The sequence below is a fragment of the Penicillium cataractarum genome (genome assembly GCF_028827025.1).
Source record: "Penicillium cataractarum strain IBT 29864 chromosome Unknown utg000005l, whole genome shotgun sequence".
In the NCBI taxonomy this organism is placed as follows: Eukaryota; Fungi; Ascomycota; class Eurotiomycetes; order Eurotiales; family Aspergillaceae; genus Penicillium; species Penicillium cataractarum.
In genome coordinates, this window is record NW_026622741.1 from 1,037,730 (window position 1) to 1,060,900 (window position 23,171).

The following is a 23,171-nucleotide window of genomic DNA, read 5'->3' on the forward strand; positions in this document are numbered from 1 at the left end:
CCCCGGCAGGGAGTCGTTACAGCTACGCCATAAAGCAATCTTGAAATTGCTTGAAGAGAGAGAGGGGAGGGCGGCGAGGCAGGACATTCAGGATATTATGAGGATACGGCACTCCACTGCTAATGATATGACCTCCTATGCGCTTTTCTTTCCCCAGTCTTTCTTGTCTCTCTTGTTCTTTCCTGTATAATTCGTCGCGGACCGCCTCTGGCACGTCTTTATGGCCCTCAAAAACCCCTCCCTTCTCAACGTGAGTGATACGGCGTTTTACATGACGAGCTTTGATTAGATAGTATTTTTCCCTTTTAGGTCTACTTGATAATTTGGATTATACTGACGTATTGATGAATCGTATCGTATTAAGTTATAGATGCTATACTAGATCGGCTTTCGCCTAAAGTATGTTCCTCCGTATTTAGCTATATGTCTCGCTCGCGAAGCATCCTTTGTGTGACGGAGGATTTCCCTCTCTCCTCTGCTTTCCGGTCGGTGAATTAAGAAGAATGATGATCGTCTATATATTTAAAACTGATCTTTAGCATAAGTTCCTTACCCTTAGAGAAAAGATCCGACCACACCAGAAGCTATTTCTCGATAGTAGACTAAGTAATATCAGTATCGTTAAATCGTTTCGGTAGTTTGCGTTTCGTGCGATCGCTTATCGATACAACGATAATAATGTCATCAGTCTTATACTCAGCAGGGGCGAGCGGTTTCTCGTCGAAGCGGTTTCTCTAGCTTTTTCTCTAATAACAGCTACCAGAAAGTACTGAGAGCCAAGACGACATCTTCATTGGTGTCTACGGATACTTCCCGATTATTAACTATCACTCGCTACTCTAATTATACCATAGTAGATACGGACTAGGGAGTCCCCATCATAGGCTCTTCCCTCTTCCCGCTTGTGTAACGGAAGGAGTCGGAAGGAGTATGTAGGCCAGGTTTATTCTTAGGGTCGATACTGTTCTTAAGTACACTGGACGGAAATAGACTTAGGGCAGACCGTGCGACGTAAGGGCTGGCACAGTAGTCAGGGTTTAGCACGTACTCCGAGTTGATTAAGATTCATGATCGACGTGATATAGGCTCATCCTAATAAGTAACCAAGATCCTTGGGAAGTCCATGTTAGCTTACGGGGTGGGCTAGATTAGATTCGATATCTGGCAACGAATGAGACGCGCCGCAAATGACAAAATCCATGGCGATATAATGTAAATATCCTTCCATACCAGGGTTAGTTCTATACAGCGTAAGTATAGCCTTCTATGTGATGACTGGCTGGCGTACAGAGATACACAAAGGTTGCGCTGCATATAGGAAGAATGAGGGGGAGTGGCAACCTTGGACTGGAGGGAGGGCGGAAAGCGGGCAGACGATCTTGCCAGATCTACCCAGCTTCTAGGGGATTGGATGTACTATTACAGATATATTACAATACGGTCCTGAAGTCAATACCCAGTTCATTCTGCCTAACTAATAGAGCGGTGACCCTAAACAGGATTAGCGAATTTCGGAGTTATTTTCCGGGAATTAAGTCTAAAGAGTGAGAGGTCAAACTGAATACGAAAACTTCTGTACAAAGATCGACTGTAAATTGAGTGGTAGCACACTGTAGCGACGAAACCGGTGCCACGTGGCGACGGAATCGATTGTGCATAATGGCGGGACGGACCGCAACGCGAACCCCTGAACCGCCCGACCGCGACGAACACGAAGAGTCACCGCCAAGATTATCGAGGCCGAGACGCACTACCAGACCACCGAGTAACTATGCTCGGGATCAAGAGATCGACAATGGCCAGAGAGCGACACGCTCTCAACTGAGGAAGAAAACGCAAGACAAGCCAGCAACTCAACGTGACGCGGTTACTTCGGATGACTCCGCGACGGAGAGTGAGGACCTCGACACCGCCACACTCGTGAAAGAACTCATTAAACTCAGGCGAGAGATCAGGCGACGCGATGAATTACACAAGGAAGAGCTTCAAAAGGTTAAAGATGAATTCAGCGCCGCCCTTGCCGAAGTTCGACACGAGCTACAGACCCTGACGGATAGGCCCCTGACACCGCAATCCCACGCCGAGACATGCGCTCAGAACAACCACGATGAGATCCTCCGCGAGATTCAATCCCTGCGCGATGCTATCAGCCCTTCCATTCCTACTGGTTCCCCGTCCTATGCAGATGTCGCCCGTACTCCTCCACTTAGTCACCCTAGTAACATACGGACGCTCTCAACGTTAAACACAACACCGACCACGTTCACCGACACATTGTATTGCACAATTGACACCTCGAGGATGACAGAAAATGGAAACGAGAGGATGTCTGCAGGCCCAATCCGGGCGACGATCGAGACAGAGATCCGGAAGATGGAAGACCACATACACTGGCGTTGTCGCGCCGTCACTGTAGACCCGAAGAACACGAACCGGATCAGAATAGCGTGTCGCGATGAAGCCGAACACCAGTTAGTCAAGAAAGTGGCGGAAGCAAAGATCGGTGCGGGAGCCCGGGTACTTCGGGACGAGCTCTACCCGATCAAAGTCGATAGCGTCAACAAAGCCGCAGTGCTAGATGAAGATGATGAGATCCGAGCCGGAGCTACGGCAGCCTTCAGCGAGGAGAACGAAGCTACCGTAGCTAAGATCGCATGGCTCAGTAGCAAGGAGAGTGCGAAGGCCTATGGATCAATGGTCGTTTACCTTACCAAAGGTACTGACGCACGGAGGCTCCTGGCCGACGGGTTCTTTCACGCTGGAGGAGAGTCTGGCGTGACTAGCACCTTTGAATATCGACCACGACCGATGCAATGCTACAACTGCCAGGAGATTGGCCACAAAGCGTTTCAGTGTAAGAACGTCCAGAAGTGCGCAAAATGCGCCACGGAGGGCCATCGCCATAGTAACTGCGACCAAACGGTTCTAAAGTGCGTTCCATGCGGAGGTCCACACGAATCGTACAGCAAAAACTGCCGGAAGCTCTATCCGTCACGTCATGAATAAAACTCTCCGAATACTCCAACTGAATGTGAGAAAACAGGGGGCGGTACTCGACAGCTTGATGAACGACGAAGAAACCCAGCGGGCAGTGGCACTAGCGATTCAGGAACCCCAAGCGAGGAGAATTCAAGGCCGGCTTTTGACAACCCCGATGGGACATCACAAATGGACGAAACTGGTTCCCTCCACCTGGAGGGAGGGCCGATGGGCAATCCGAAGTATGCTTTGGATCAATAAGGATGTGGAAGCGGAACAACTATCAATCGAGTCGCCGGATCTGACCGCGGCGGTCATCCGCCTCCCCGAGCGTCTGATCTTTATAGCATCAGTCTACGTAGAGGGAGGAGATGCCGCGGCATTGCTCGAAACTTGCGATCACCTACGCAAAGCGATCACAGAGGTACGGCGGAACACAGGCACAGCGTTGGAGATCATAATTGTGGGGGATTTTAACCGTCATGATCAACTCTGGGGAGGAGACGACGTGTCTTTGGTAAGACAAGGTGAAGCGGACCCAATCGTCGACTTCATGAATGAATTTGCACTCAGCAGTCTACTCAAACGAGGAACAAAGACATGGCATGGCGCAGGACAGAATGGGGACTGCGAGTCCACGATCGACCTCGTCCTGGCCTCGGCAGACCTAACAGACTCCATGGTTAAATGTGCCATACTTGGGACAGAGCATGGGTCGGATCACTGCACCATTGAGACCGTATTCGATGCCCCATGGACGCCCCCAAAGCATCAGGAACGACTCCTGCTGAAAAACGCTCCATGGAAAGAGATCAATGCTAGGATTGCGAACACCCTAGCCGCCACGCCGTTGGAGGGTACCGTGCAGCAGAAAACCGATCGACTCATGTCCGCGGTCTGGGAAGTGGTGCATGCCTTGACCCCGAAGGCCAGACCGTCACCACACGCAAAGCGATGGTGGACAGATGACTTGACACAGCTCCGTCAAATATACACATACTGGAGAAATCACGCCCGCTCGGAGCGACGGGCGGGACGAAAGGTACCCCATCTAGAAGAGATGGCCCAAGGCGCTGCGAAGCAATACCACGATGCTATCCGGCAACAAAAGAAAAAGCACTGGAATGAATTCCTCGCAGACAACGATAACATATGGAAAGCCGCAAAATACCTGAAGTCGGGAGATGACGCAGCGTTTGGAAAGGTCCCGCAGCTCCTGAGAGCAGACGGATCGACCACCACCGATCACAAGGAGCAAGCAGAAGAATTGCTGACCACCTTCTTCCCGCCTCTGCCGGACATTATTGACGATGAAGGGACGAGACCCGAAAGAGCACCGGTAGAAATGCCAGCGATCACGATGGAAGAGGTGGAGCGGCAACTGTTAGCGGCGAAGTCTTGGAAAGCGCCTGGCGAAGACGGCCTGCCGGTTATAGTCTGGAAGATGACGTGGCCCACGGTCAAGGACAGGGTTCTTGATCTGTTCCAAGCCTCGCTGGAAGGAGGCACGTTGCCAAGGCAGTGGAGACACGCGAAGATCATACCGCTCAAAAAGCCGAATAAAGAGAACTACAACATTGCTAAAGCATGGAGACCAATTTCGCTCCTCGCGACGCTGGGCAAGATATTGGAGTCAGTGGTTGCAGAAAGGATCTCACACGCGGTGGAGGCGTACGGCTTGCTCCCAACCAGCCACTTCGGAGCTCGAAAACAGCGGTCTGCGGAGCAAGCACTTGTGTTTCTGCAAGAGCAAATCTACACGGCGTGGCGCGGCCGACGGGTATTGAGCTTGATCAGCTTCGATGTCAAAGGAGCCTACAATGGAGTGTGCAAAGAACGATTGCTCCAAAGGATGAAAGCGCGAGGCATACCGGAGGATTTGCTTCGGTGGGTTGAGGCGTTCTGCTCGGAACGAACAGCAACCATCCAAATTAATGGCCAATTATCTGAGGTCCAAAGCCTGCCACAGGCTGGACTGCCGCAGGGCTCGCCGCTGTCCCCGATCCTGTTCCTCTTCTTCAACGCAGACCTCGTGCAACGACAGATCGACAGCCAGGGCGGAGCAATCGCGTTCGTGGACGATTTTACCGCGTGGGTGACCGGACCAACGGCACAGAGTAATCGGGAAGGTATTGAAACAATTATCAACGACGCACTCGACTGGGAGAAAAGGAGCGGAGCAACTTTTGAGGCGGACAAAACTGCCATCATACACTTCGCTCCCAAAGTCCACAAAACGAACCAGGAGCCTTTCACTATCAAGGGACAGACCGTTATGCCTAGAGATCATGTCAAGATCCTGGGCGTTCTCATGGACACAAGACTCAAGTACAAGGAACATATCGCGAGGGCGGCATCTAAAGGCCTAGAGGCAGCGATGGAGCTTCGACGACTTCGCGGCCTAACACCAGCAACCGCAAGACAGCTGTTCACATCAACAGTGGCTCCAGTGGTAGACTATGCTTCTAGTGTCTGGATGCACGCCTGCAAGGACAAGGCCAGCGGACCGATCAATCGAGTCCAAAGGGTAGGAGCGCAAGCAATTGTCGGGACATTTCTCACCGTTGCGACCAGCGTAGCGGAGGCCGAGGCTCATATTGCCACCGCACAACACCGTTTTTGGAGACGGGCCGTGAAAATGTGGACGGACATTCACACCCTTCCAGAAACCCACCCGCTGCGCAGGAGTACAGCCTGCATGAAGAAGTTCAGGAGATACCACCGGTCGCCGCTGTACCAAGTAGCGGACGCGCTGAAAAACATTGAGATGGAGACGCTGGAAACCATCAATCCGTTCGTGTTGGCACCCTGGGAGACTCGCATACAGAGCGATGTTGAAGCAATGCCGCACTCGCACACCGTACCGGGCGGATCACTGCAAGTTGCGGTCAGCAGTTCAGCACGAAACGGCCTCGTAGGTTTTGGGGTGGCGATCAAGAAACAGCCACCTCGATATCGAAAGCTGAAACTGAAGACCTTCTCCACGACACTAGGCCCAAGATTAGAGCAAAACCCGTTCTCCGCGGAGCTGGCAGCACTGGCACACACATTGAACATGCTAGTGGGACTGAAAGACTACAGGATCACGCTGCTCACGAGTAACAAAGCAGCGGCCCTCACGATGAGGAATCCTCGGCAACAGTCGGGGCAGGAGTTCGTCTGCCAATCGTACAAGTTGATGAAAAGGCTGCGGAGAAACGGAAACCACATCAATATCCTCTGGGTCCCGTCCAGCGCGGACAATAAACTGCTAGGTCTAGCCAAAGAGCAAGCCAGGACCGCGACCCAGAAGGATGCCGCCCTGCAAAAATCTGCCCCTAGAATGAAGTCGACAACACTGAAGATCGCTCGGTCTCATGCAGTTCCCAGCAATGACTTGCCGGAGAACGTAGGAAGACACGTGAAACGAGTAGATGCAGCACTGCCAGGGAAACACACTCGACAGCTGTATGATCGATTATCGTGGAAAGAAGCGAGCGTGCTGGCCCAACTCCGGACTGGCATGGCCAGACTCAATAGCTATCTCTGTCGGATCAACGTTGCAGACTCGGACCAGTGTGCATGTGGACAAGCAAGAGAGACGGTGGAACACTTCCTCTTTCGATGTCGGAAGTGGACCACACAACGAATAGCATTGCTGCAGACTAGTCAAACTCACCGGGGCAATCTCTCCTTCTTCCTGGGCGGGAAATCGCCCTCGGACAATCAGCGATGGATGCCGAACGTGGAAGCGGTGCGAGCCTCAATACGTTTCGCGATCGCCACGGGCCGACTCGACGCCACCTAACCACGTTAACCTACACAACGACACCCTCCTCCCCCTTCACCAACCTACACCTATCACCTTGTGCCACAAATGGTGGACGCGCTTCAACTGCCGAAGATAGGATGTTGAACACTTGAAGAAGCGCCTTCAAGCCAGTCTACTACCGAAATTACTAACCCACAGGGATCACCTATGATATTGTCAGCTGAGAGGACATATACTGCAAAGATCCATGTATGGGCTTGAAGGAGACACCGCATATATATAATGGGCTATGTATTGATAGATCAGTTTCAGTTGCCCTTTCGGTTTAGCCGCCGGGCGTTAATGAATTGTGTGTGTGTGTGTGTACAAAGATCTGAAAGTCGAGCAATAGAATCAACCTATAGATTGACCAAGAATGAGTGCGCTTTGCTGTCTACCATTAGTCGCTTGCATGTTAAAACATTAACGGATCAGGATAAGCCAACCAGAATGCCTAATTTGGCGCTACATGTTGGCTTTCAAGGTGGCTTAAACGGAAAATATGATTGGCGTTACTTTTAAATGACTCCTAAGACAATCTCGTATTAACTGGAGGTTTAATTGTCTTGGTTTAAGACTATTGCTCAAAACCCAACCTCATTTAATAGCGCAACCGGTATTTCATTATCCGCGTGGGTCAAGTTCTCAATTGAACGGAAATCGGGGTTGTGGATCAGGTCGTTCCGCGAAAAGCTGTCTTCGGAACTCCGATCGAAGATTTAGACGAAGTGATGATTTCGCAAAGAAAAACCCAGCACTTAATTTTGGCTGAATCTTTATTACACTTGGTTACGTTTCTAGTCTGGCGAATTTCGAATCCCGAAGCTTCGTAGAGGGAATGTCTACCGGACGGGTTTGCCTTGCCGGAATTATCGTGATGCAATGCGGAAGATAGATTTGCGTGACACATTTTGAGCAACGTTTTGCGCATTTTCTTGACCCATGTTTTGCGCGCCCAGGCAACCAGAATCAGTCAATGTGCATGTCTATCTAAACCTAGGTTTGATGCTAATGAAATCACGTACTCTCGGAACTGGTTGAATCGTCTCCAGCAATACAGGAACCGCCTGCCCCCGCGGGATACTTGAGAGTGAGCCATACATTGACGGGACCTAAATTTTCGGACCCCCGCCCAGAAGGCCTAACCTCTAAACTACCGTCTACTATATCCGAATAATTATAAACCCTCCCAAGAGTATTTCAAATAGAATTGAAGCAATTATTGTATCAGGGGTTTACTTTACCGTATTCGCTGACTTGAGTTAAAAGTGAAATGATACGACGGGGTGTGTTAACAAGGAAAGGATTTGGTAATGAGGCGGTGCGCGGAATGGGAAAATTAATGTCCCGGCCTAGTGATCTGTCGCGGCACCAGGATTGGTGGATACTCGGAAAACGGGGATACTATATGACCGCTTAGATTAGTCATATTTATGCCGACCTATTGCCAAAAAGGGGCCAGTTAGCAATTCAAGACCTTTTGAGATTTCCTATTGGTGCACTCACATGGCTTATTCATCTGCGTGCCAACATGATCCTCCTGGAGATGAATGAACTGGGTATTTACAGTAGACAGACGAAGCTTGCAGGCTGGATAGAGTAGTTTTGATAGTCTCACAGCCAGAATAAATGCTTGCTACTGTACCGTACGGCTTGTCGTTCATTCGTAGTCACAGCCCAAGTTACGAGACTAAAGTCGAAATTCTTGCCCATTCTATGGAGGGATGTACAGAGAAAACAACATGCTATTCGATTAATACAGTATTTATCATCGCCGAAAGGCCATCCTGCTACCAGTGTTTTGTCAACCAAAGGTTATCTTCAACAAAATATCAGATACAGCAACAACTTGTATATATACACCACACTACCGATGCTGCAATAGATAGGCCGGTTGCTGACCAAGCTGTAATGAATAATGAACCGAAGCTCGTCTCTGTCACAAATGATCGAAAATTGGTTTGAACACTGTGATCGATCAAAGAGTAAATTAAAGATAAATTCACCGAGGCCGCAGCAATTGATAACGGTGAGAGCTTATATTGATTCAGTATTATGTACTGTAACTTGTGAGATTAGACATAACCTACAATGACGAAAGTAATGTGTAGGAATTTTGTACGCGGCAACCTTGGGCGAAAAAGTTCAAGCATGGTAGCAAAGAAGGTCGTGAAGAGGCCAATTGTGTAGGCCCAAATGGAATATCTAGCAAATCCATGCTGATCTAGATACTGTTCAAGAGCGCCTGGTTCTTGAATAATTCGTGTTTGACTAGAGATGGACTGTAGGATTTTCAGCGGGTCAAAGGTGAACTGAAAACTGGGATCTGAGCAGTTCGAAAAATGTGTGATCTCCTTATGGCCCTGACAGAACCCTAGGAGCCCTATAGCGTAAAATATTGGAAGAATTGTGTGATCCATCTCGTCTTCTGAACTATCGTTGAAATTACTAGTTTGAAGCTGTAACTCCACGTTTATTAGCCAGAAGTCTGAAGTTGCAGGTAGGAAAGAGTAAGATATCAGTTACTTTAAAGAAATACAACGGGGAAGGTGAATACGAGGCTGTACAGCTACCAAATAGAATCCCAAGTGCGGCAAGAACTAAAATCCAAACCAATAAACTGAATGATCGCCCTACACGTTCCAAATCGCCAGGCTCCAAATCACTCATTTCTCTTCAAAGGAAATATAATGAAGAATATGGCTTCAATTGGACGGGAAATTTTGAAATTCACCGTTCCATAGAAAATTATTACGATACTGGGAAGACCTGATATGGTTGCATTAATACATCAGTCCTATGCTCCCAAATGTTGACTTAAAAGGACATAATTCAGCAAGAACAACAAAATATAATATAACATAATGCTAACATAAGTCATTTCATCATGTTCCATCGTGTGAAAGTGAAATATAAATGAAATCTCGTCGCGACATCTCCCGCAGAATTAGACGTACTCCACTTTCGGCTGATTTCCACCATATACCTGATAACTCATAAACATGTTAACTGCTTGTTGCATTATTTTATGGTGGGGATAGTGTCAATTGACCTCCTATTGGTCCATTAAAACAAATAATCGATAAATTTAATGACAGTTCCCTATATAATTTGCCGAAAATGAGTCTCCGGCAAAAGACATCCTTGCCCAGTAGTATCGATGCACTGGATGAATAAGGCAGAGTTTCAACTCGTGTTGTGTTCATTACAATCAATTCGGTATGCAGTTCCATGTTCTTCTTGTTCTTGTGGGTACTATTTGCGCCAATGCTATCCCCCATCTACATCGTTGTCGGCACTCAACAACCGACAAACCCCGGGACACCATTTCAGGGAGTACAGATCCCATGAATGTCCGTATTCAGTCTCTCGTTAGGTCCGATAAAGCGGGTATAGTCGAGCGGACTGAACACACTGATAGCGGTGTGGCATATAAAGGTAATGTTGGTAATCCGTATGGAAGTAATATAATGGAGGTTGCTTCTACTAGCGCAAAAGAGCACCAGTATGTTGTCCAGTTTAATGGCCCCAGAAGTGGACAGTGGACGGTTGTTGTTTGGAATAAGATCGGCCCCGATGGGAAATTAGATGGATGGTTTGGCAATGCATGCAAGGAGTTTTCAATCGACCAAGGGCAGACCCGATACTTAGCCTTTGAAGAGAACTCCCAGGGCGGATGGACAGCTTCTCCCGGTCCAAATATACCCGTAGACTCAAATGGAGGATACTCTTCAACCTGGGGAGAATTTGATTTCGGTTCGAGCATAAATTCAGGATGGTCGGGATTTGACGTATCGGCTATCGCTCCTCAATATGCAAGGCAACAAGTCCAGGGCATGAAAATCTGTGATAGTATCACAGGTACATGTTCAATTATTACAAGCAATGCTTCTTTTGTCCAGAATGCGTATATCTATGCCAATAGGAACATTGGTGGCATCGGTGGTAATCTTCCTCCTGGCCCAGTTAAGCTTGTTGTCTACCTGGACTTTGACCAGGAGACCAGTACTGTATGAGGATGGGTGAGAAGCACAGGGAAAAATACACCGGGCAAATATTCTTTCCTCTTACATAAATCCATTTCTGTATACCATTAACAGGTTCTGAGAGAAGTTGGTCAATTGTCTCTTACAGCACATGTATATCAAGAAAGTACGTATACTGTACCTCCAGATGAGAATAAGCGTCTTTGGAAAAATTAATGTTCCATAGAAAACGTGTTTTACTTTCTGGAAATGGCATAATAGCTAGTTAGGACATAACATAAATCAAGCAATTCTAGCTAAACAACATATCTGAATCAAATTTGATCAGGTTTAGTTAATGAAATTCTCAGTATGTTTTGGGTTTAATCGCCCTTTAATTCACAAACAACCATTTGAATAACTAAATATGAAACTAGTATTTTGAGCAGTTCTTCGAATTTGAAGTATTGGCATGTTTGATCTCTCACCACCTCAAGCCAATATCCTTTTCCACTAAGGAATTAAGAAGTAGAGAACTATTTGATCGGTTAAAGATATATAGAACACCTTTCATGAGTGCAATTAATTGTAATTGGTTAGTGAGAGCACGCGCGAGTTGTTACTGTACAGGAGGAGAGGATTACCGTGAGATGTGAGCTTTGATCAGGATCGAGGATAGGAAACCCGTTAACGCAGTTCCTCCATGGTCTCCCCCAAGTATAAAGGCTAATCTTGATTCTCCCCAGACGAACCATGAGAACATCAGACACGAAAGGATCCCGCTATCAATTAAGACCAGCAAGAACCAAGCCAACATGACCATTGCCACCATCCCGAGAAAAAGTATCCCCTACAACGGCGAGGAAGTACCTGTCTGTGAGCTAGAAATAATAAATTTCAGCCGGCTTCTTTCTCAAGAGCAAACTGAGATCAAAAAGCTCCTGCGATGTTGTCAAGATGCTGGATTTTTCTATCTTGACCTTGAAGATATTGATGGAAAACGGATGTTGGAAGACCATCAGCGACTGCTAGCTCTCATGCGTCGATTCTTCAACTCGCCCCATGACGAGAAGAATGAAATTGGCCTCCCATCCCTGGAACATGGGTAAGACATTCCACTGCCATCCTGCATAGATGCAGCTGACCGATTTCAAGCTACGAGCCAGTTGGTAACCATACCGGCGTACTGGAAGGTACAATGGACGGCTACGAGATTCTCCAAGTCTCTAGAGACGAGATTAGAATGCCAAATCCAAATCTCCCATCGATAGTCCACAACACTCGTGACATCAAAACATTTTCTGACTTCATCGGCGGCTCCAACATCATTACCAAAACCATACTCTCATGCCTCTCCACCGCTTTTGGGCTGAGTGGAGAAGCCCGCTTCGAGAATGCTCACCGCAACGAGCACAAATCTAATTCCGCCCTCGCCATGATGCGGTACCTGCCCGGTGATCCACAATCGAGCAAGGAAATTGGTCATCAGAAGCACACGGATATCGGATCCCTCACTCTCCTCTTCTCTGAACAATGGGGGCTTCAGGTTCTTCCACCCGGCTCTGATACCTGGGGTTTTGTGGAGCCCAAAAAGGGACACGCGGTTGTCAACGTTGGAGACTCGTTACGCTTTGCTTCCGGTCACAAACTTTTCTCATGTATCCATCAGGTTGTCCCAATTGACAACGTTGCAGATCGGTATAGCATCGCCTTCTTCCTCCGCCCAGAAAACCACGCAAAATTTTTGGATAGTCAGGGTCGATGGGTAAGGGCTGATCAATGGCATGATGAGAAGTTTGATGTTTTTAAAGCAACTCATGCAGAACAGAAGCTGGTGAATTCCATGTTGGTTGGGGGGATGGAAGGATGAATGGGCTCTCATTGCGCTAGGTGGTTCTGTGTAAAGGGCTTGGCAAACCTTTGATAACTAGTATAGACTCAAGACCAATTCCTTGGCCTCATATATCGGCCTTCAACTTCGTCTCTCCTTTTCGTCCTTCTAGACCTTTCTTTACCTGTAAAGATTGGCTGCACTTAGTAATTGAGGACCGTTGACTCTCGTCGTGAGCATTGCCTGACTGCTGAAGATGTTTGGCCCGCTAAATAGCTTATTATGTTCCCAGAGCCCCCAATGAATAATTATCATTTCCTTTACCGGCCCGGATTAGAAGCCATGTACTTGGTAAATACACTTCCTTTCGGCAAATTAAGCTTATGGATTGGAATAACGCGTTAGACACGTACTCTCAGCTAACCAATTTTGGCTAGTATCGTGTATCCAATCCTCGGTTTTATATTATCCAGTCCAACCAACGCACCAGAATCTCGAGGGGTACGTGCTGTTATAGCTTCAGCCGCTGGTGAAATGGGCACAGAAAGTCATGTTCTCTATTCAGTGTGACAAAAAGAGTATATGTAAAGTGGCCGCTGGTATACATATTATTCACTGGGAGATTGGGAGATAGATCTCTTGTTGAATCACCACGCTCGGCCAAGTGACTCACTATCTCTAATATTTGCTAAAATTTATAGAAGCCAGCTATACTTTGAAGATACGGAGGCTAGATAGTCTAGGCCATATGGAGACATTGATTCTGTAATGAGACGTCCGTTCAGATGACCTTGAGTCGATCTACTCCCTCCCTACCCCGTAGGAATATATTCTTGGCGTCACGTGGGTTTTGCCGGGTTCTGACTTTTAGGATATAATGTTGGTGCGGGTAAAATGGTAGCCGTTCCCTGCGTCTCGCTCACCCTCTCATGCTGTAATGGAGTATTGATTGTAACGGTTAGTCGCAGGCTGTTTCTGGCTCCCGCCCTGAATGTCTGCCCTGGGCCCCTCCGGGCATGCCCAAGCATATCGGAATGCACGTGACAACGCTAATCCTTAGCGTCCGTGGGATGATTGGTTCATGGTTGCTCCTCAAATAACTACGGCCCCCGCGCCTCTTGAGGTCCGTAACATTACGATGCTTAGTATCGTAGCGATCTTCCGCCTGCACTCTGTATTAAGGAGAGCCTATAGTGAGGCCATCACCGCAGTACATTGAATTAGCTCCGCGAAGGTGGAAGGTGCGGTAAAAGGAGCGTGGGTGGGTTGCCAGCGGATGTAAGGTTTGATTGGACGTTGGAACAGTATTAGCACTCGGAGTCTTCCTCGCGTAATTTCATGACTCCCTCAACAAACTAGCTTTTTGGGGCTTGCTCCGCCAATCGCTGGAGTACCACTTTTACGAGCCCCTAATTCTGATCTACCAGGCTACTACTGCTGGAGATACAAAGTACCTGTTCTCATGAATGAGAGTCAGCCTACACAAAGTCTCCCAAAAGGACTCAAGTCCTAATTATGCGTCCCAACTGGGCATAGTCTCTGGAGCTATACTTGAACTGGTCAAGTTATTCCACCCGCTCTAAGATAACCACTTGACAACATCAAGAGCAAACAGTATAGCCCACGTTTCCATTCCGGCCATATCCCTTTCCCTTCACAACTTTCCAGCAGGCAGAGTACTTCATATTTCAAATAGCTAAGACAGGTATACACTATAACTGTGACTAATAAAGTCCTCCAATTGCTGGGACTTAGAGAAGCCAGCTATAGTTTGAAGATAAGGACTTTGGATAGTCTAGGCCATATGGACACATTGATTCTGTATTAAGACGTCCATTCAGATGGCGCACGGAAAATGGTTTGAAGCGGTAATGATATCCATTGTTAGACTGAATATTTGACAAACGTTTCCGCTCAATCGATGGGGCAAATGAGTTGAAGATATATGGGCTGTGCAGAATTAAAGCTAATAGGATGTTCATGCGGACAATTTACCTCCCTCCAATTTCTCCTTCTCGTCCGCCGTCAACTCACTTTTGGCATGACGAATCCTCACGAATCCCAAAATAATCAAAAGACCAAGAACACAAAGTCCTGTCTGAAACATAAACACCACCTTATAACTCTTCCATTTACCAAGATATTCCGTCTGCGTTTCAACAATATCCGCAAAACCCAGCATAACCGCGAATCCCATATGCATGGTACAATAAATTAGTGCACCAGCCAAACCCTGCTTTGCGGTCGGCATGCTAGTCGTGATAAATATATTCGCGAGATTAAAACTGATGTCGACGGCGATGGTACCGCAGATCATCGCTGGGAACACATAGAGCCAGTAGTTTCCGCCAAGGGGAATGATAGCAAAAAACAGTCCTGAGCCGATGTATCCAAGACAGGATATAATCATCAGTACTGTACCGGATACTTTGTGGAAAATGAATCCTCCTGTAAGTGAGACGATGAGGCCGCCACCTGCCATCGGAACGGTCCAAGCGACGAGCTGAAGAGGAGTGGCACCCATGAAGACTGACATGCTGTGTAGATTTAGCGGTCGTATGGTTGCGTAAGCCATTGAAAGGAAACACTTACTACAACACTCCGTATAAAAGGAAAATGCCCAGGCTTCCATACAGACAGAATAATGCCAATATCAAAGGGGTCATAAACTTGACTCGGAAAATGTCGCCAGGAAGCAAAGGGTTATCAACCACCCACACTTCAAGATACATCATGACGCCCAGCAGGGTGATACCAATCGTAAAAAGCACCGGAATATATGGAGTTCCCCAACCTTGTGGCGCGTACGAGCTATCCGCAATAGCGAAGACGAAGAGTGTCGCTCCTGAGATGGACAAGCAGAATCCAAACCAATCCATCCGTATGCCAAGCTTTCGTTTGTCGGTGTAATCACGATGGATATAAAAAAGAGACGAAGCCACCATCATCACCGATAATATCGCACCAATAAAGAAATACCATCTCCAACTTAAGTACTGACCACATATTCCAGAGACGAAAAATCCAGCGAAGAAACCCAACGCGGCGCATGCGCCGTAAATGCTGAACACCAGGTTCTTCCGCGGTCCCGGGCGGTATGTACTTCCCAGGATCATGATGCCAGATGGGAGCAGGGCTCCAAGAGCTACCCCTTGCAGGGCTCGACAGACAACCAACATCAGCCATGTCTGTGACACGCCGCAGAGGACCGAGGAAATAATTAGCCAGATGGCGCCTGCGTTGTAGATGATATAGCCACCGTACATATCGATTAAGCGGCCGAATATGAGGAGTGTTGAAGTGATGGCGAGGGAGAGGGCAGTGGTGGGCCATATTGTGGAGCCTGCAGGTATGTCTAGTTCTTCTACGAGAGTTGGGAGAAGAACGCCAGACCCTGATATGTAGAACTCCTGTAGAAGCAATATGTAAGATGTTGGCGCTTTGAGATACGGTGTGTCGACTCACTGCTAGAATTTGGGACATCACTATCGAAAAACAAAACGCTAACTCAGGCCAGAGTCCTGAGAAAGATTGCGGACGCTCCTTTCCAAGTTTCTCCAGATCAGAAATACTCGTTATTGTATCTGTCTGCTCTGCGTGTGTCGTCATATTGAGGCCAGTGATTGTAATTGGCCCAGTGGAACTTGACCGCATTGTGGAATAAAAGTCGATGCAATACCAGCTTCACCCTCTTCTAAATTATGGGACCGATTGCGTTCTTATACAATAAAGCCCTGCGCACTGGGGCGACCTTGATTTTTCAGCACCACAACCGATCTACTCCCGGCTTCCTGGACAGGCGATTGAAAGTTGAAGGTTTTCTCTAATCTTTCTAGATGGTAGGCTAGTCTCCAGTGGAAACAGCTTCAACTTGAAATCAGCCAAGATGAAACCGAGAGAAGACTTTGTGGAGAAACCGCCGCCGATTTAATTCCCTTGCCAAGATTTACGCCGGAGAGGTCCCAATATGGAATCTGCCAAGAGTGGGGCTTGAGCAATTGATGGGATGCATAAAACCAGAGATTCTGGAGGTGTTGCAATAAAGACCATGAGAATTAACTTACGACATCAACACGTGGTAGGCATTTTGGAATTGGAAGTTCCTAAGCAATCTGAATTGTGGGCTGAGGGCTTTACTGAGACCGTCGCGGGGGCTTTTCAGTAATTCGGTTCGATGCTCTGGACATTACCAGAGTTTCCAGCAGGCTTAGTAGATACTTAAGAACATTTATAGTGATTTTGGTGACTAAAACCTTATTATGTTGCCACTTTGGTCTATGCGTTGGCGTCTATATTGCTCCAGCAACCACTAAAAATTTCACGAAAAGGGGCTATTTCTTCAATGATTGCGCAGAAATTCCAACCTATCTATCGAAACATACTGTAAATTAACCAATGACCGAAGACTTTAGGCGACTGGATTGAACCTACTTCTTAAAACTGCCAGGGCTTTTCCTGCACAAGCAAATGCCTACATTGATATCGAAGATCTTCGAATGGGGGTATAATTGCGAGAATAGCGGGAGAGAGCTTGGTGGAATACAGTCGCTTTGAATAGCTCAAATGAATAGCACCGAAGTTTACATTTGAACTTGCATATTAGAGATCTCCTAGAGGTCCCGTGCCCTGTCATTTCTTTCAGAGTCCCTAATGCAACGCACTGTCACAGGTATGGCGACCTGTTCACTTTCAGAAAGTTGCTGAACAGCCAGAATCACACTTTGGGGTCATGTATCACTCCGTTAATGCTGAATCTCAGACACCTACCCTTCTCGGCATCGAAAAGAGTGGATTTCGAACCGCACCTAGAGCCCTTGGAAGTTAACCAGTCTCACCACTAACCCCCGCACCGTATCAAACAGCCGGGAAAAGCCATACCGAAGGGTTTCTTTCAATCAACTACTGTATGGACTTGAGTAAAATTGAGCGACTTAAGTCGCTCGACAAAATTGTATTTCATGACTTTCCACTGGCGATCCTACCACGTCTTCGCTATGGACTCTGATTGTGCGGCGCTGGGATTCGGATCGAGCTCAAAAAATACTGTGCGATTAGGAGTACTGGTACATTGTTGTTACCTATGGATGTGGAATTAGGGAAGCCCGAAATTCATGGTGATCAACGCAGGGAGCGCAGTTAAGGTGGGCAAAAGAGGGTTTGGTTGGGAGACCGGAGTGATCAAAATATTGATCGGAGACTAGGACCTAGTGCAGAATAGGTGCAAATATTAAGTAAAACGTGTGCAAAAAGCAGACTAACAAGGGCTGCCAAAATACTAAGTGTTCAAAGTCGGGTAAATGCGAGCAAAAGTTGGTCAAAACAAAGTGAGCATACTGACTAAGTAAAAACACATTCGGAAGGTGTCTTATCGGGCATTATCATTCTCAATATTTCCCAGAAGCAAATTCAAGTGGTTAATTTAGCATGATATATTAGTAGAAATTGAATTAGAGATCCATTACTTGAGCTTTTCATTGGGTTGACTACACATAAGTGGGCTTGTACGAAAGTGCGCAATTGTAGTACTTTGACGATTCCGAGATTCTGGATCCTCATTTAGGACAGGCTCGCTTGCTATGGGTGTGCAACATTGAATGTACAAGCATGTACATGGTTAGAATGAATTAATCTTTTGGAAAAACACAGTGAGCCGATTTTCGCCCTGAATTCCATCCGGTGATGAATCGCGACTGTAATGGTTGGCCAAAGAACAGAAGCATTGGTACGTGTGAGATATGGGGCCTTGGCCTTATTTACTTTCTATTTAGACCACATACTAGCACTGCCTCAGATTAAGTATATTAGGTGTCCGAAGACATTGGCCTCAAGTACGACGAATTTCAAGAACCAAATTCCATCAGAAAGTGTCACCCAAAGGATATCTCCCAAATGGCAGGAACAGCACCTCGTGTTCTCATGCTCCATGGTAAGAAAGCCGCTGCACTAAGTTGTCCTTAATTGCTGAAACTTGTCTTGAAAAGGACATGGACAATCTGCTGAGATCTTTTATCCAAAGACTCGTCGTCTTCGTAAGGCCTTTCAAGACGCATCTGATGAGGCCCCATTTGACTTTGAGTTCCTGTCTGGTGTGTGGCCCGCTTACCCCGATAGAGAGGACCGAGATTGGTACAGGGTTTGGGGCTATGGTGAGGAGGCAGACCGAATCCGGGGCCTCGCGCGGTCCTTAGAGTACATTCAGGATACCCTTGAGCGGAAAGGGCCCTTCATCGGCATAGTTGGCTTTTCCTCTGGGGCAGCCATGGCAGCCCTTGTAACATCAATATTGGAGAAAAGAGAGCCAATGTGCGGCTTATCTCGGAAGGTATATCGTACTCTATGCGGGACCGTGCGAAATCTCGTTCATTAATGAAATCACTGACGCTTAACAGACTAGCCACTCGCCGTTCCAATTCACCATATGTCTCAGTGGGTTTAAGCTACAGAATTCATATTACGAAGGGTTCTATCGAACTAAGATCCTCACCCCAAGTCTCCATGTAAGTGGGAGTCTAGATGCAGTGATTACACCTGAGCAGACCAAATCTCTTGCAAGTCATTTTCATAATGTACAGTTGTTTGAGTTTTTTCGAGGCCATTATGTACCCCAAAGTAAGGAGTTTTGTGCAGCATTGACCAAGTTTCTGAAGGAGAATTTAAAGCCGAATGCTCACTGAAACTGCTTCAGACTATGTACATAGATCAGCTCGGAAACTCCAATTACCTATCCCTATGTTGTGCCACTATACTGTACTGTGTACAGTACAGAGGGCTTTAATCCCACGCGCGAATTCAGCCATTCCAGTCGAGAAAGTAGAGGTGGGATTTCGAGTACTGGTATTTGAAAAGGTCTGAGATTCTGGTTCGTACATATCGAGAGCGTAGTAATACAAGAGAAGTTTGCAAGGTTAGCTACGTATTTGTAGTCCTGAAGCCAAGATCACAGTCTTATCCAACAACAGTTCCCTTCCTTTGTAGATGACCGCAGCAGCGGCAATGCTGGACGAGAGATATCATGACTTACCAGCGAAGCCACACGATGGTAATACCTATATCCTAGGCCAGATACATGGTCCTAATGTGATTATCGTCTGCCTTCCATCGGGTGTTTACGGTACGACCTCCGCTACAACAGTGGCTGCACAAATCCAGTCCGCATTCGAATCAATACGCTTCTTCCCATGTGTCATGCTCGAGAAGCGAAGCATATTCTTTCTGGGTCGCAGCCCACCATTCGAGCTGATTGGGCTCCAACACAGCTTCGTGGAAGGTCAAGGGCTCAACATCCTTTCTGGCGGTTGCATGCAATGCCCCTGTCGCATATACCTTCCCTAGCGACTCCAAGAGGCGCCAGGAAGGTCTTCGTCTTCGGCCATACAAGGAGTAGCCTAGGTCCTGCGTGGAGGGCGTTTCTTGAGGGATTGAATTAACTGGTGAGGAATATCGACCGGTTCAAAAGGGACGTCACCAACTGGCTCACAATATCTATCTCTAAGATACTTAGAGGGTGTTAAGTTTGTATAGGACCCCGGGACTTTTTGATGGGGATGCCAAGACTTTTTCCCGCCTATAGGTAGACTATCCCTTATAGGGTAGTAGGCTAGGCTTCTTATAGGAGCGGTGATTAGGGCGGAAGGGTTTCTTATCAGTTTTGGTGAATGGCCTTAACCGGCCGCCGTACTTGGGGGTTGATTGGCTCTCGGTTGCTCTGCAATTAGCCGCGCCTTGTGGGGTTTGTAACAAAAACCTTAACCGGCCCTTTACATAAATTACCATTTATGTAAGGGGCCACTTAGGGATTGTCAGCATGCTTGGTCATCTTCTTTGACGCCTGTCATGAACCAAATTTAGAGTCTCGCCCATGAAGAGTGCAAATTAGGTCGCGTGAGTTAGAGTGTCAATAACTCGCTCGCATCATCGTGACATAATTAGAGATTGGGCTATATTTCACCTCACAAAGGATAGGTAACTTCAACATGTAATCACCACCGGTTTTCTTTCCCTCATGGCACCCAGAAAAGGTCATTTCAGAAGGTCACCACGAAGGGACCTGACAGATGGCGAGAATCAGCCCGAGCTTAATTGTGACGGTACTCTCTCTCCCGACCAAGAAGCTTTTCCTAGGCAAGAGCTTCTCGCCTCACTAGCGAAGTATGATACTCAATATCTATTTCAAGTTTGGTTCTTGCTAACCAACGTATAGGCTGCGTCTTGACCCGCAATATAGCGATCTCACTATTAAATGCGGTGATCAGGTTTACTGGGTGCATAAGAGTATTATCTGCCCCCGGTCGGCTTTTTTTGCAAAGGCATGTAATGGAAAGTTCCAGGTGCGAAGGACGGCAATAAGAAGACTTTGAGAGAACTTCTAACAAACCCACCCTAGGAATCCTACGCCAATAAAGTAACGCTACAAGAGGAGCCGGCCTTGGTCAGACAGATGATTGAATATCTCTATACTTTAGATTATCAAGTGGACACTTTGTCAGAATCTGCGCCCTTCACTTTGAAGGATGTACCGACAGACCTGACCCAATCTGACACAGCCAATACAGATTCTGCCTATCAAGAGATGGTCATTCAGGGAGATCAAGACTCCCTAAATACGTCAAAATCAACAAGTGACTTCGCCTCGTACGGTTGTGATCCCCTATCATTTCACATTTCAATGTATGCCCTTGCAGATCGCATGTTCATTGAAGGTCTCAAAGGTCTTTCCAAAAGAAAAGTCGAACAAGAGCTGCTGCAACGACTTGATGCAAGCTCCTTTCCTAGCGGGATAGTGGAGATCTATAACTCGACTCCATCACAGGACAGAGGACTGCGAGATTTGGCAGTCAGAGTAACTATGCATCATCTCACACGGCTGAGAACTGAAGACGAAGAAAGTCCAGCACCGTTCCAGAACTCTTTACTGCAGTCAGTACCACAGTTTTTATTTGACCTGGCGGTAGCGATGATGGATAGCACTGTTATTGAGTGGGCACGATTTGGTGAATGCAAGAAAGACTGGAGTCGAAATGCCGAGGTATCGGCGGCTCGTTTGAAGGTTTTTGCTAAATTCGGAAAGATGTAGAAGGCTTCTCTGGAGGATCGTGGCCCTGAAATAATCTGTCGTGCTTTCTGCTCCAGCAAAAAATGCAACAAATTATTTACGAGCTAAATTTGTTGTTTTCTAAATTGCATCAGTTTTGGTTTTTTCGAAGACAACCTTTATACAATATCTTCTTTCCGTTTCTCGGATTAGCCTGCGGTACCGTAGTGTCCCAAGTACAACTTCTACATCCCTTTCCCTCGACCGCACCTCCCACACCTAACCTGTAATGGCAACATTGGTCTACGGAGGCCACAACTAGCAAACTCCCTTCACAAAGGAGCCTTGAAATATGTCTCGAGAAGTTCTTTCACGAACTCTGGCACTTGGGTGGCAATTGAATCGTATTTGGAGCGTACGCTTGGCAGGAGCCGATGACGTCTTTGACTTTGGCCTTTAAATTATTAATCAACAACATCTCCCATGCAAATAGACGTTTCTATTTCGAAAAAGCGTCTTATATCCGGTAATGGCTTGAAGAATATGGTGATGCTTTCTCTATCTGGGAACCTTCAGATGCGGTTCTTGGAAGCGGTCTTACTCCTGAGAGCCTTGGATGATGTGCGAGGGGTTCCTACAGTGCATAGCCTGGACTTGAAGGAATGCTCAAGTGCTAACAGGACCCATCTTCTCAAGCGAAAATTCCTTGACTCCTTCGCATTGATTTGCGCGAGTCGCAAAGGTGGCGATAGCGTCTCAGCAGCATGCATGGAAGAAAACCTGTCCGAAGGTACAACTATCAGAATCGCTTGTAATAATGGAGTTCGAGATGCTGTTCTATCTAATGGCCGAGATATTGTCGAAATCCTCGCCAGAATGGCACGTGGGGGTGCGTTCGAGATCTTTGCTTGTCATGTCTGCTTTAGTGACTAAGGACCAGAAGAAACGGACGAGACATCCGTCCTACTCAAGATTATTTCAATAGACATGCCACGGATACGTCAATATGTTAGAGATTTGCAAGAATGTCACAAATCCGCAGTGTTCTCACATTCGGAGCTTGAAAGCCGTATTTCAAAACGATTGGCTGGTGTGCCACAGCACGATCTGGAGCCATTCTTCGAATGGCTGGAAGGTATTCCGTCAATGGATGGAGTGGATTTTGAGAATGGACAGTCGTTAATGCAGCTCCTTCGGCACGCACAAAAAGCAAAACACGACCATGCAGAGTTTCTTAATGCTGCTTTTCGTACAGATACCGGTCAATTAGAGAAATGGTTATTGATCATACTCAAATTGGGCCGCTATGGAATCGCATCTCGAGCATTTGCACAACTTGCCAAGGAGCTACCCACACTACTCAATAAAATCACTGTCGATTCGGTGCCCAACCCCGAAAGAGTGCCTATACAAAGCAAGGGGGTTAACCTTAGTCTCGTCCTCCGGAGACTTGATGGTTCGAAAGAAGAGGAGTATTTACGCCATCTTTCACTCATCTGGAGAGGAAAGGGAGATCCCCACGAGTATTTCCCACAACAGTGCCCAACTCGATTTGCTGTTCATGCTGAGTTATAG

The 23,171-nt window shown here is 47.1% G+C and overlaps 5 protein-coding genes across 5 annotated transcripts; 4 read left to right on the top strand and 1 right to left on the bottom strand.

Moving 5' to 3' along the window:
• Nucleotides 1-10,239: 10,239 nt before the first annotated feature.
• Nucleotides 10,240-10,785, top strand: N7496_006101 (Allergen; the record flags this gene model as incomplete). The annotated part of the gene is made up of 1 exon (XM_056699030.1): nt 10,240-10,785. The coding sequence occupies one exon, from the start codon at nt 10,240-10,242 to the stop codon at nt 10,783-10,785; it is 546 nt and encodes a 181-aa protein (XP_056554443.1).
• A 764-nt stretch (nt 10,786-11,549) lies between these two features.
• Nucleotides 11,550-12,604, top strand: N7496_006102 (uncharacterized protein; the record flags this gene model as incomplete). The annotated part of the gene is made up of 2 exons (XM_056699031.1): nt 11,550-11,839; nt 11,890-12,604. The coding sequence occupies 2 exons, from the start codon at nt 11,550-11,552 to the stop codon at nt 12,602-12,604; spliced, it is 1,005 nt and encodes a 334-aa protein (XP_056554444.1).
• A 1,939-nt stretch (nt 12,605-14,543) lies between these two features.
• N7496_006103 (uncharacterized protein) lies at nt 14,544-16,219 on the bottom strand (the record flags this gene model as incomplete). Its single annotated transcript, XM_056699032.1, has 3 exons — nt 14,544-15,102; nt 15,158-15,975; nt 16,031-16,219. 3 exons carry the CDS (start codon nt 16,217-16,219, stop codon nt 14,544-14,546), a joined length of 1,566 nt encoding a protein of 521 aa, XP_056554445.1.
• Nucleotides 16,220-18,454: 2,235 nt separating this feature from the next.
• Nucleotides 18,455-19,239, top strand: N7496_006104 (alpha/beta hydrolase; the record flags this gene model as incomplete). Its single annotated transcript, XM_056699033.1, has 3 exons — nt 18,455-18,491; nt 18,547-18,887; nt 18,955-19,239. 3 exons carry the CDS (start codon nt 18,455-18,457, stop codon nt 19,237-19,239), a joined length of 663 nt encoding a protein of 220 aa, XP_056554446.1.
• A 1,527-nt stretch (nt 19,240-20,766) lies between these two features.
• Nucleotides 20,767-21,638, top strand: N7496_006105 (BTB/POZ domain-containing protein; the record flags this gene model as incomplete). The annotated part of the gene is made up of 2 exons (XM_056699034.1): nt 20,767-20,892; nt 20,949-21,638. 2 exons carry the CDS (start codon nt 20,767-20,769, stop codon nt 21,636-21,638), a joined length of 816 nt encoding a protein of 271 aa, XP_056554447.1.
• Between the last annotated feature and the right edge of the window lie 1,533 nt (nt 21,639-23,171).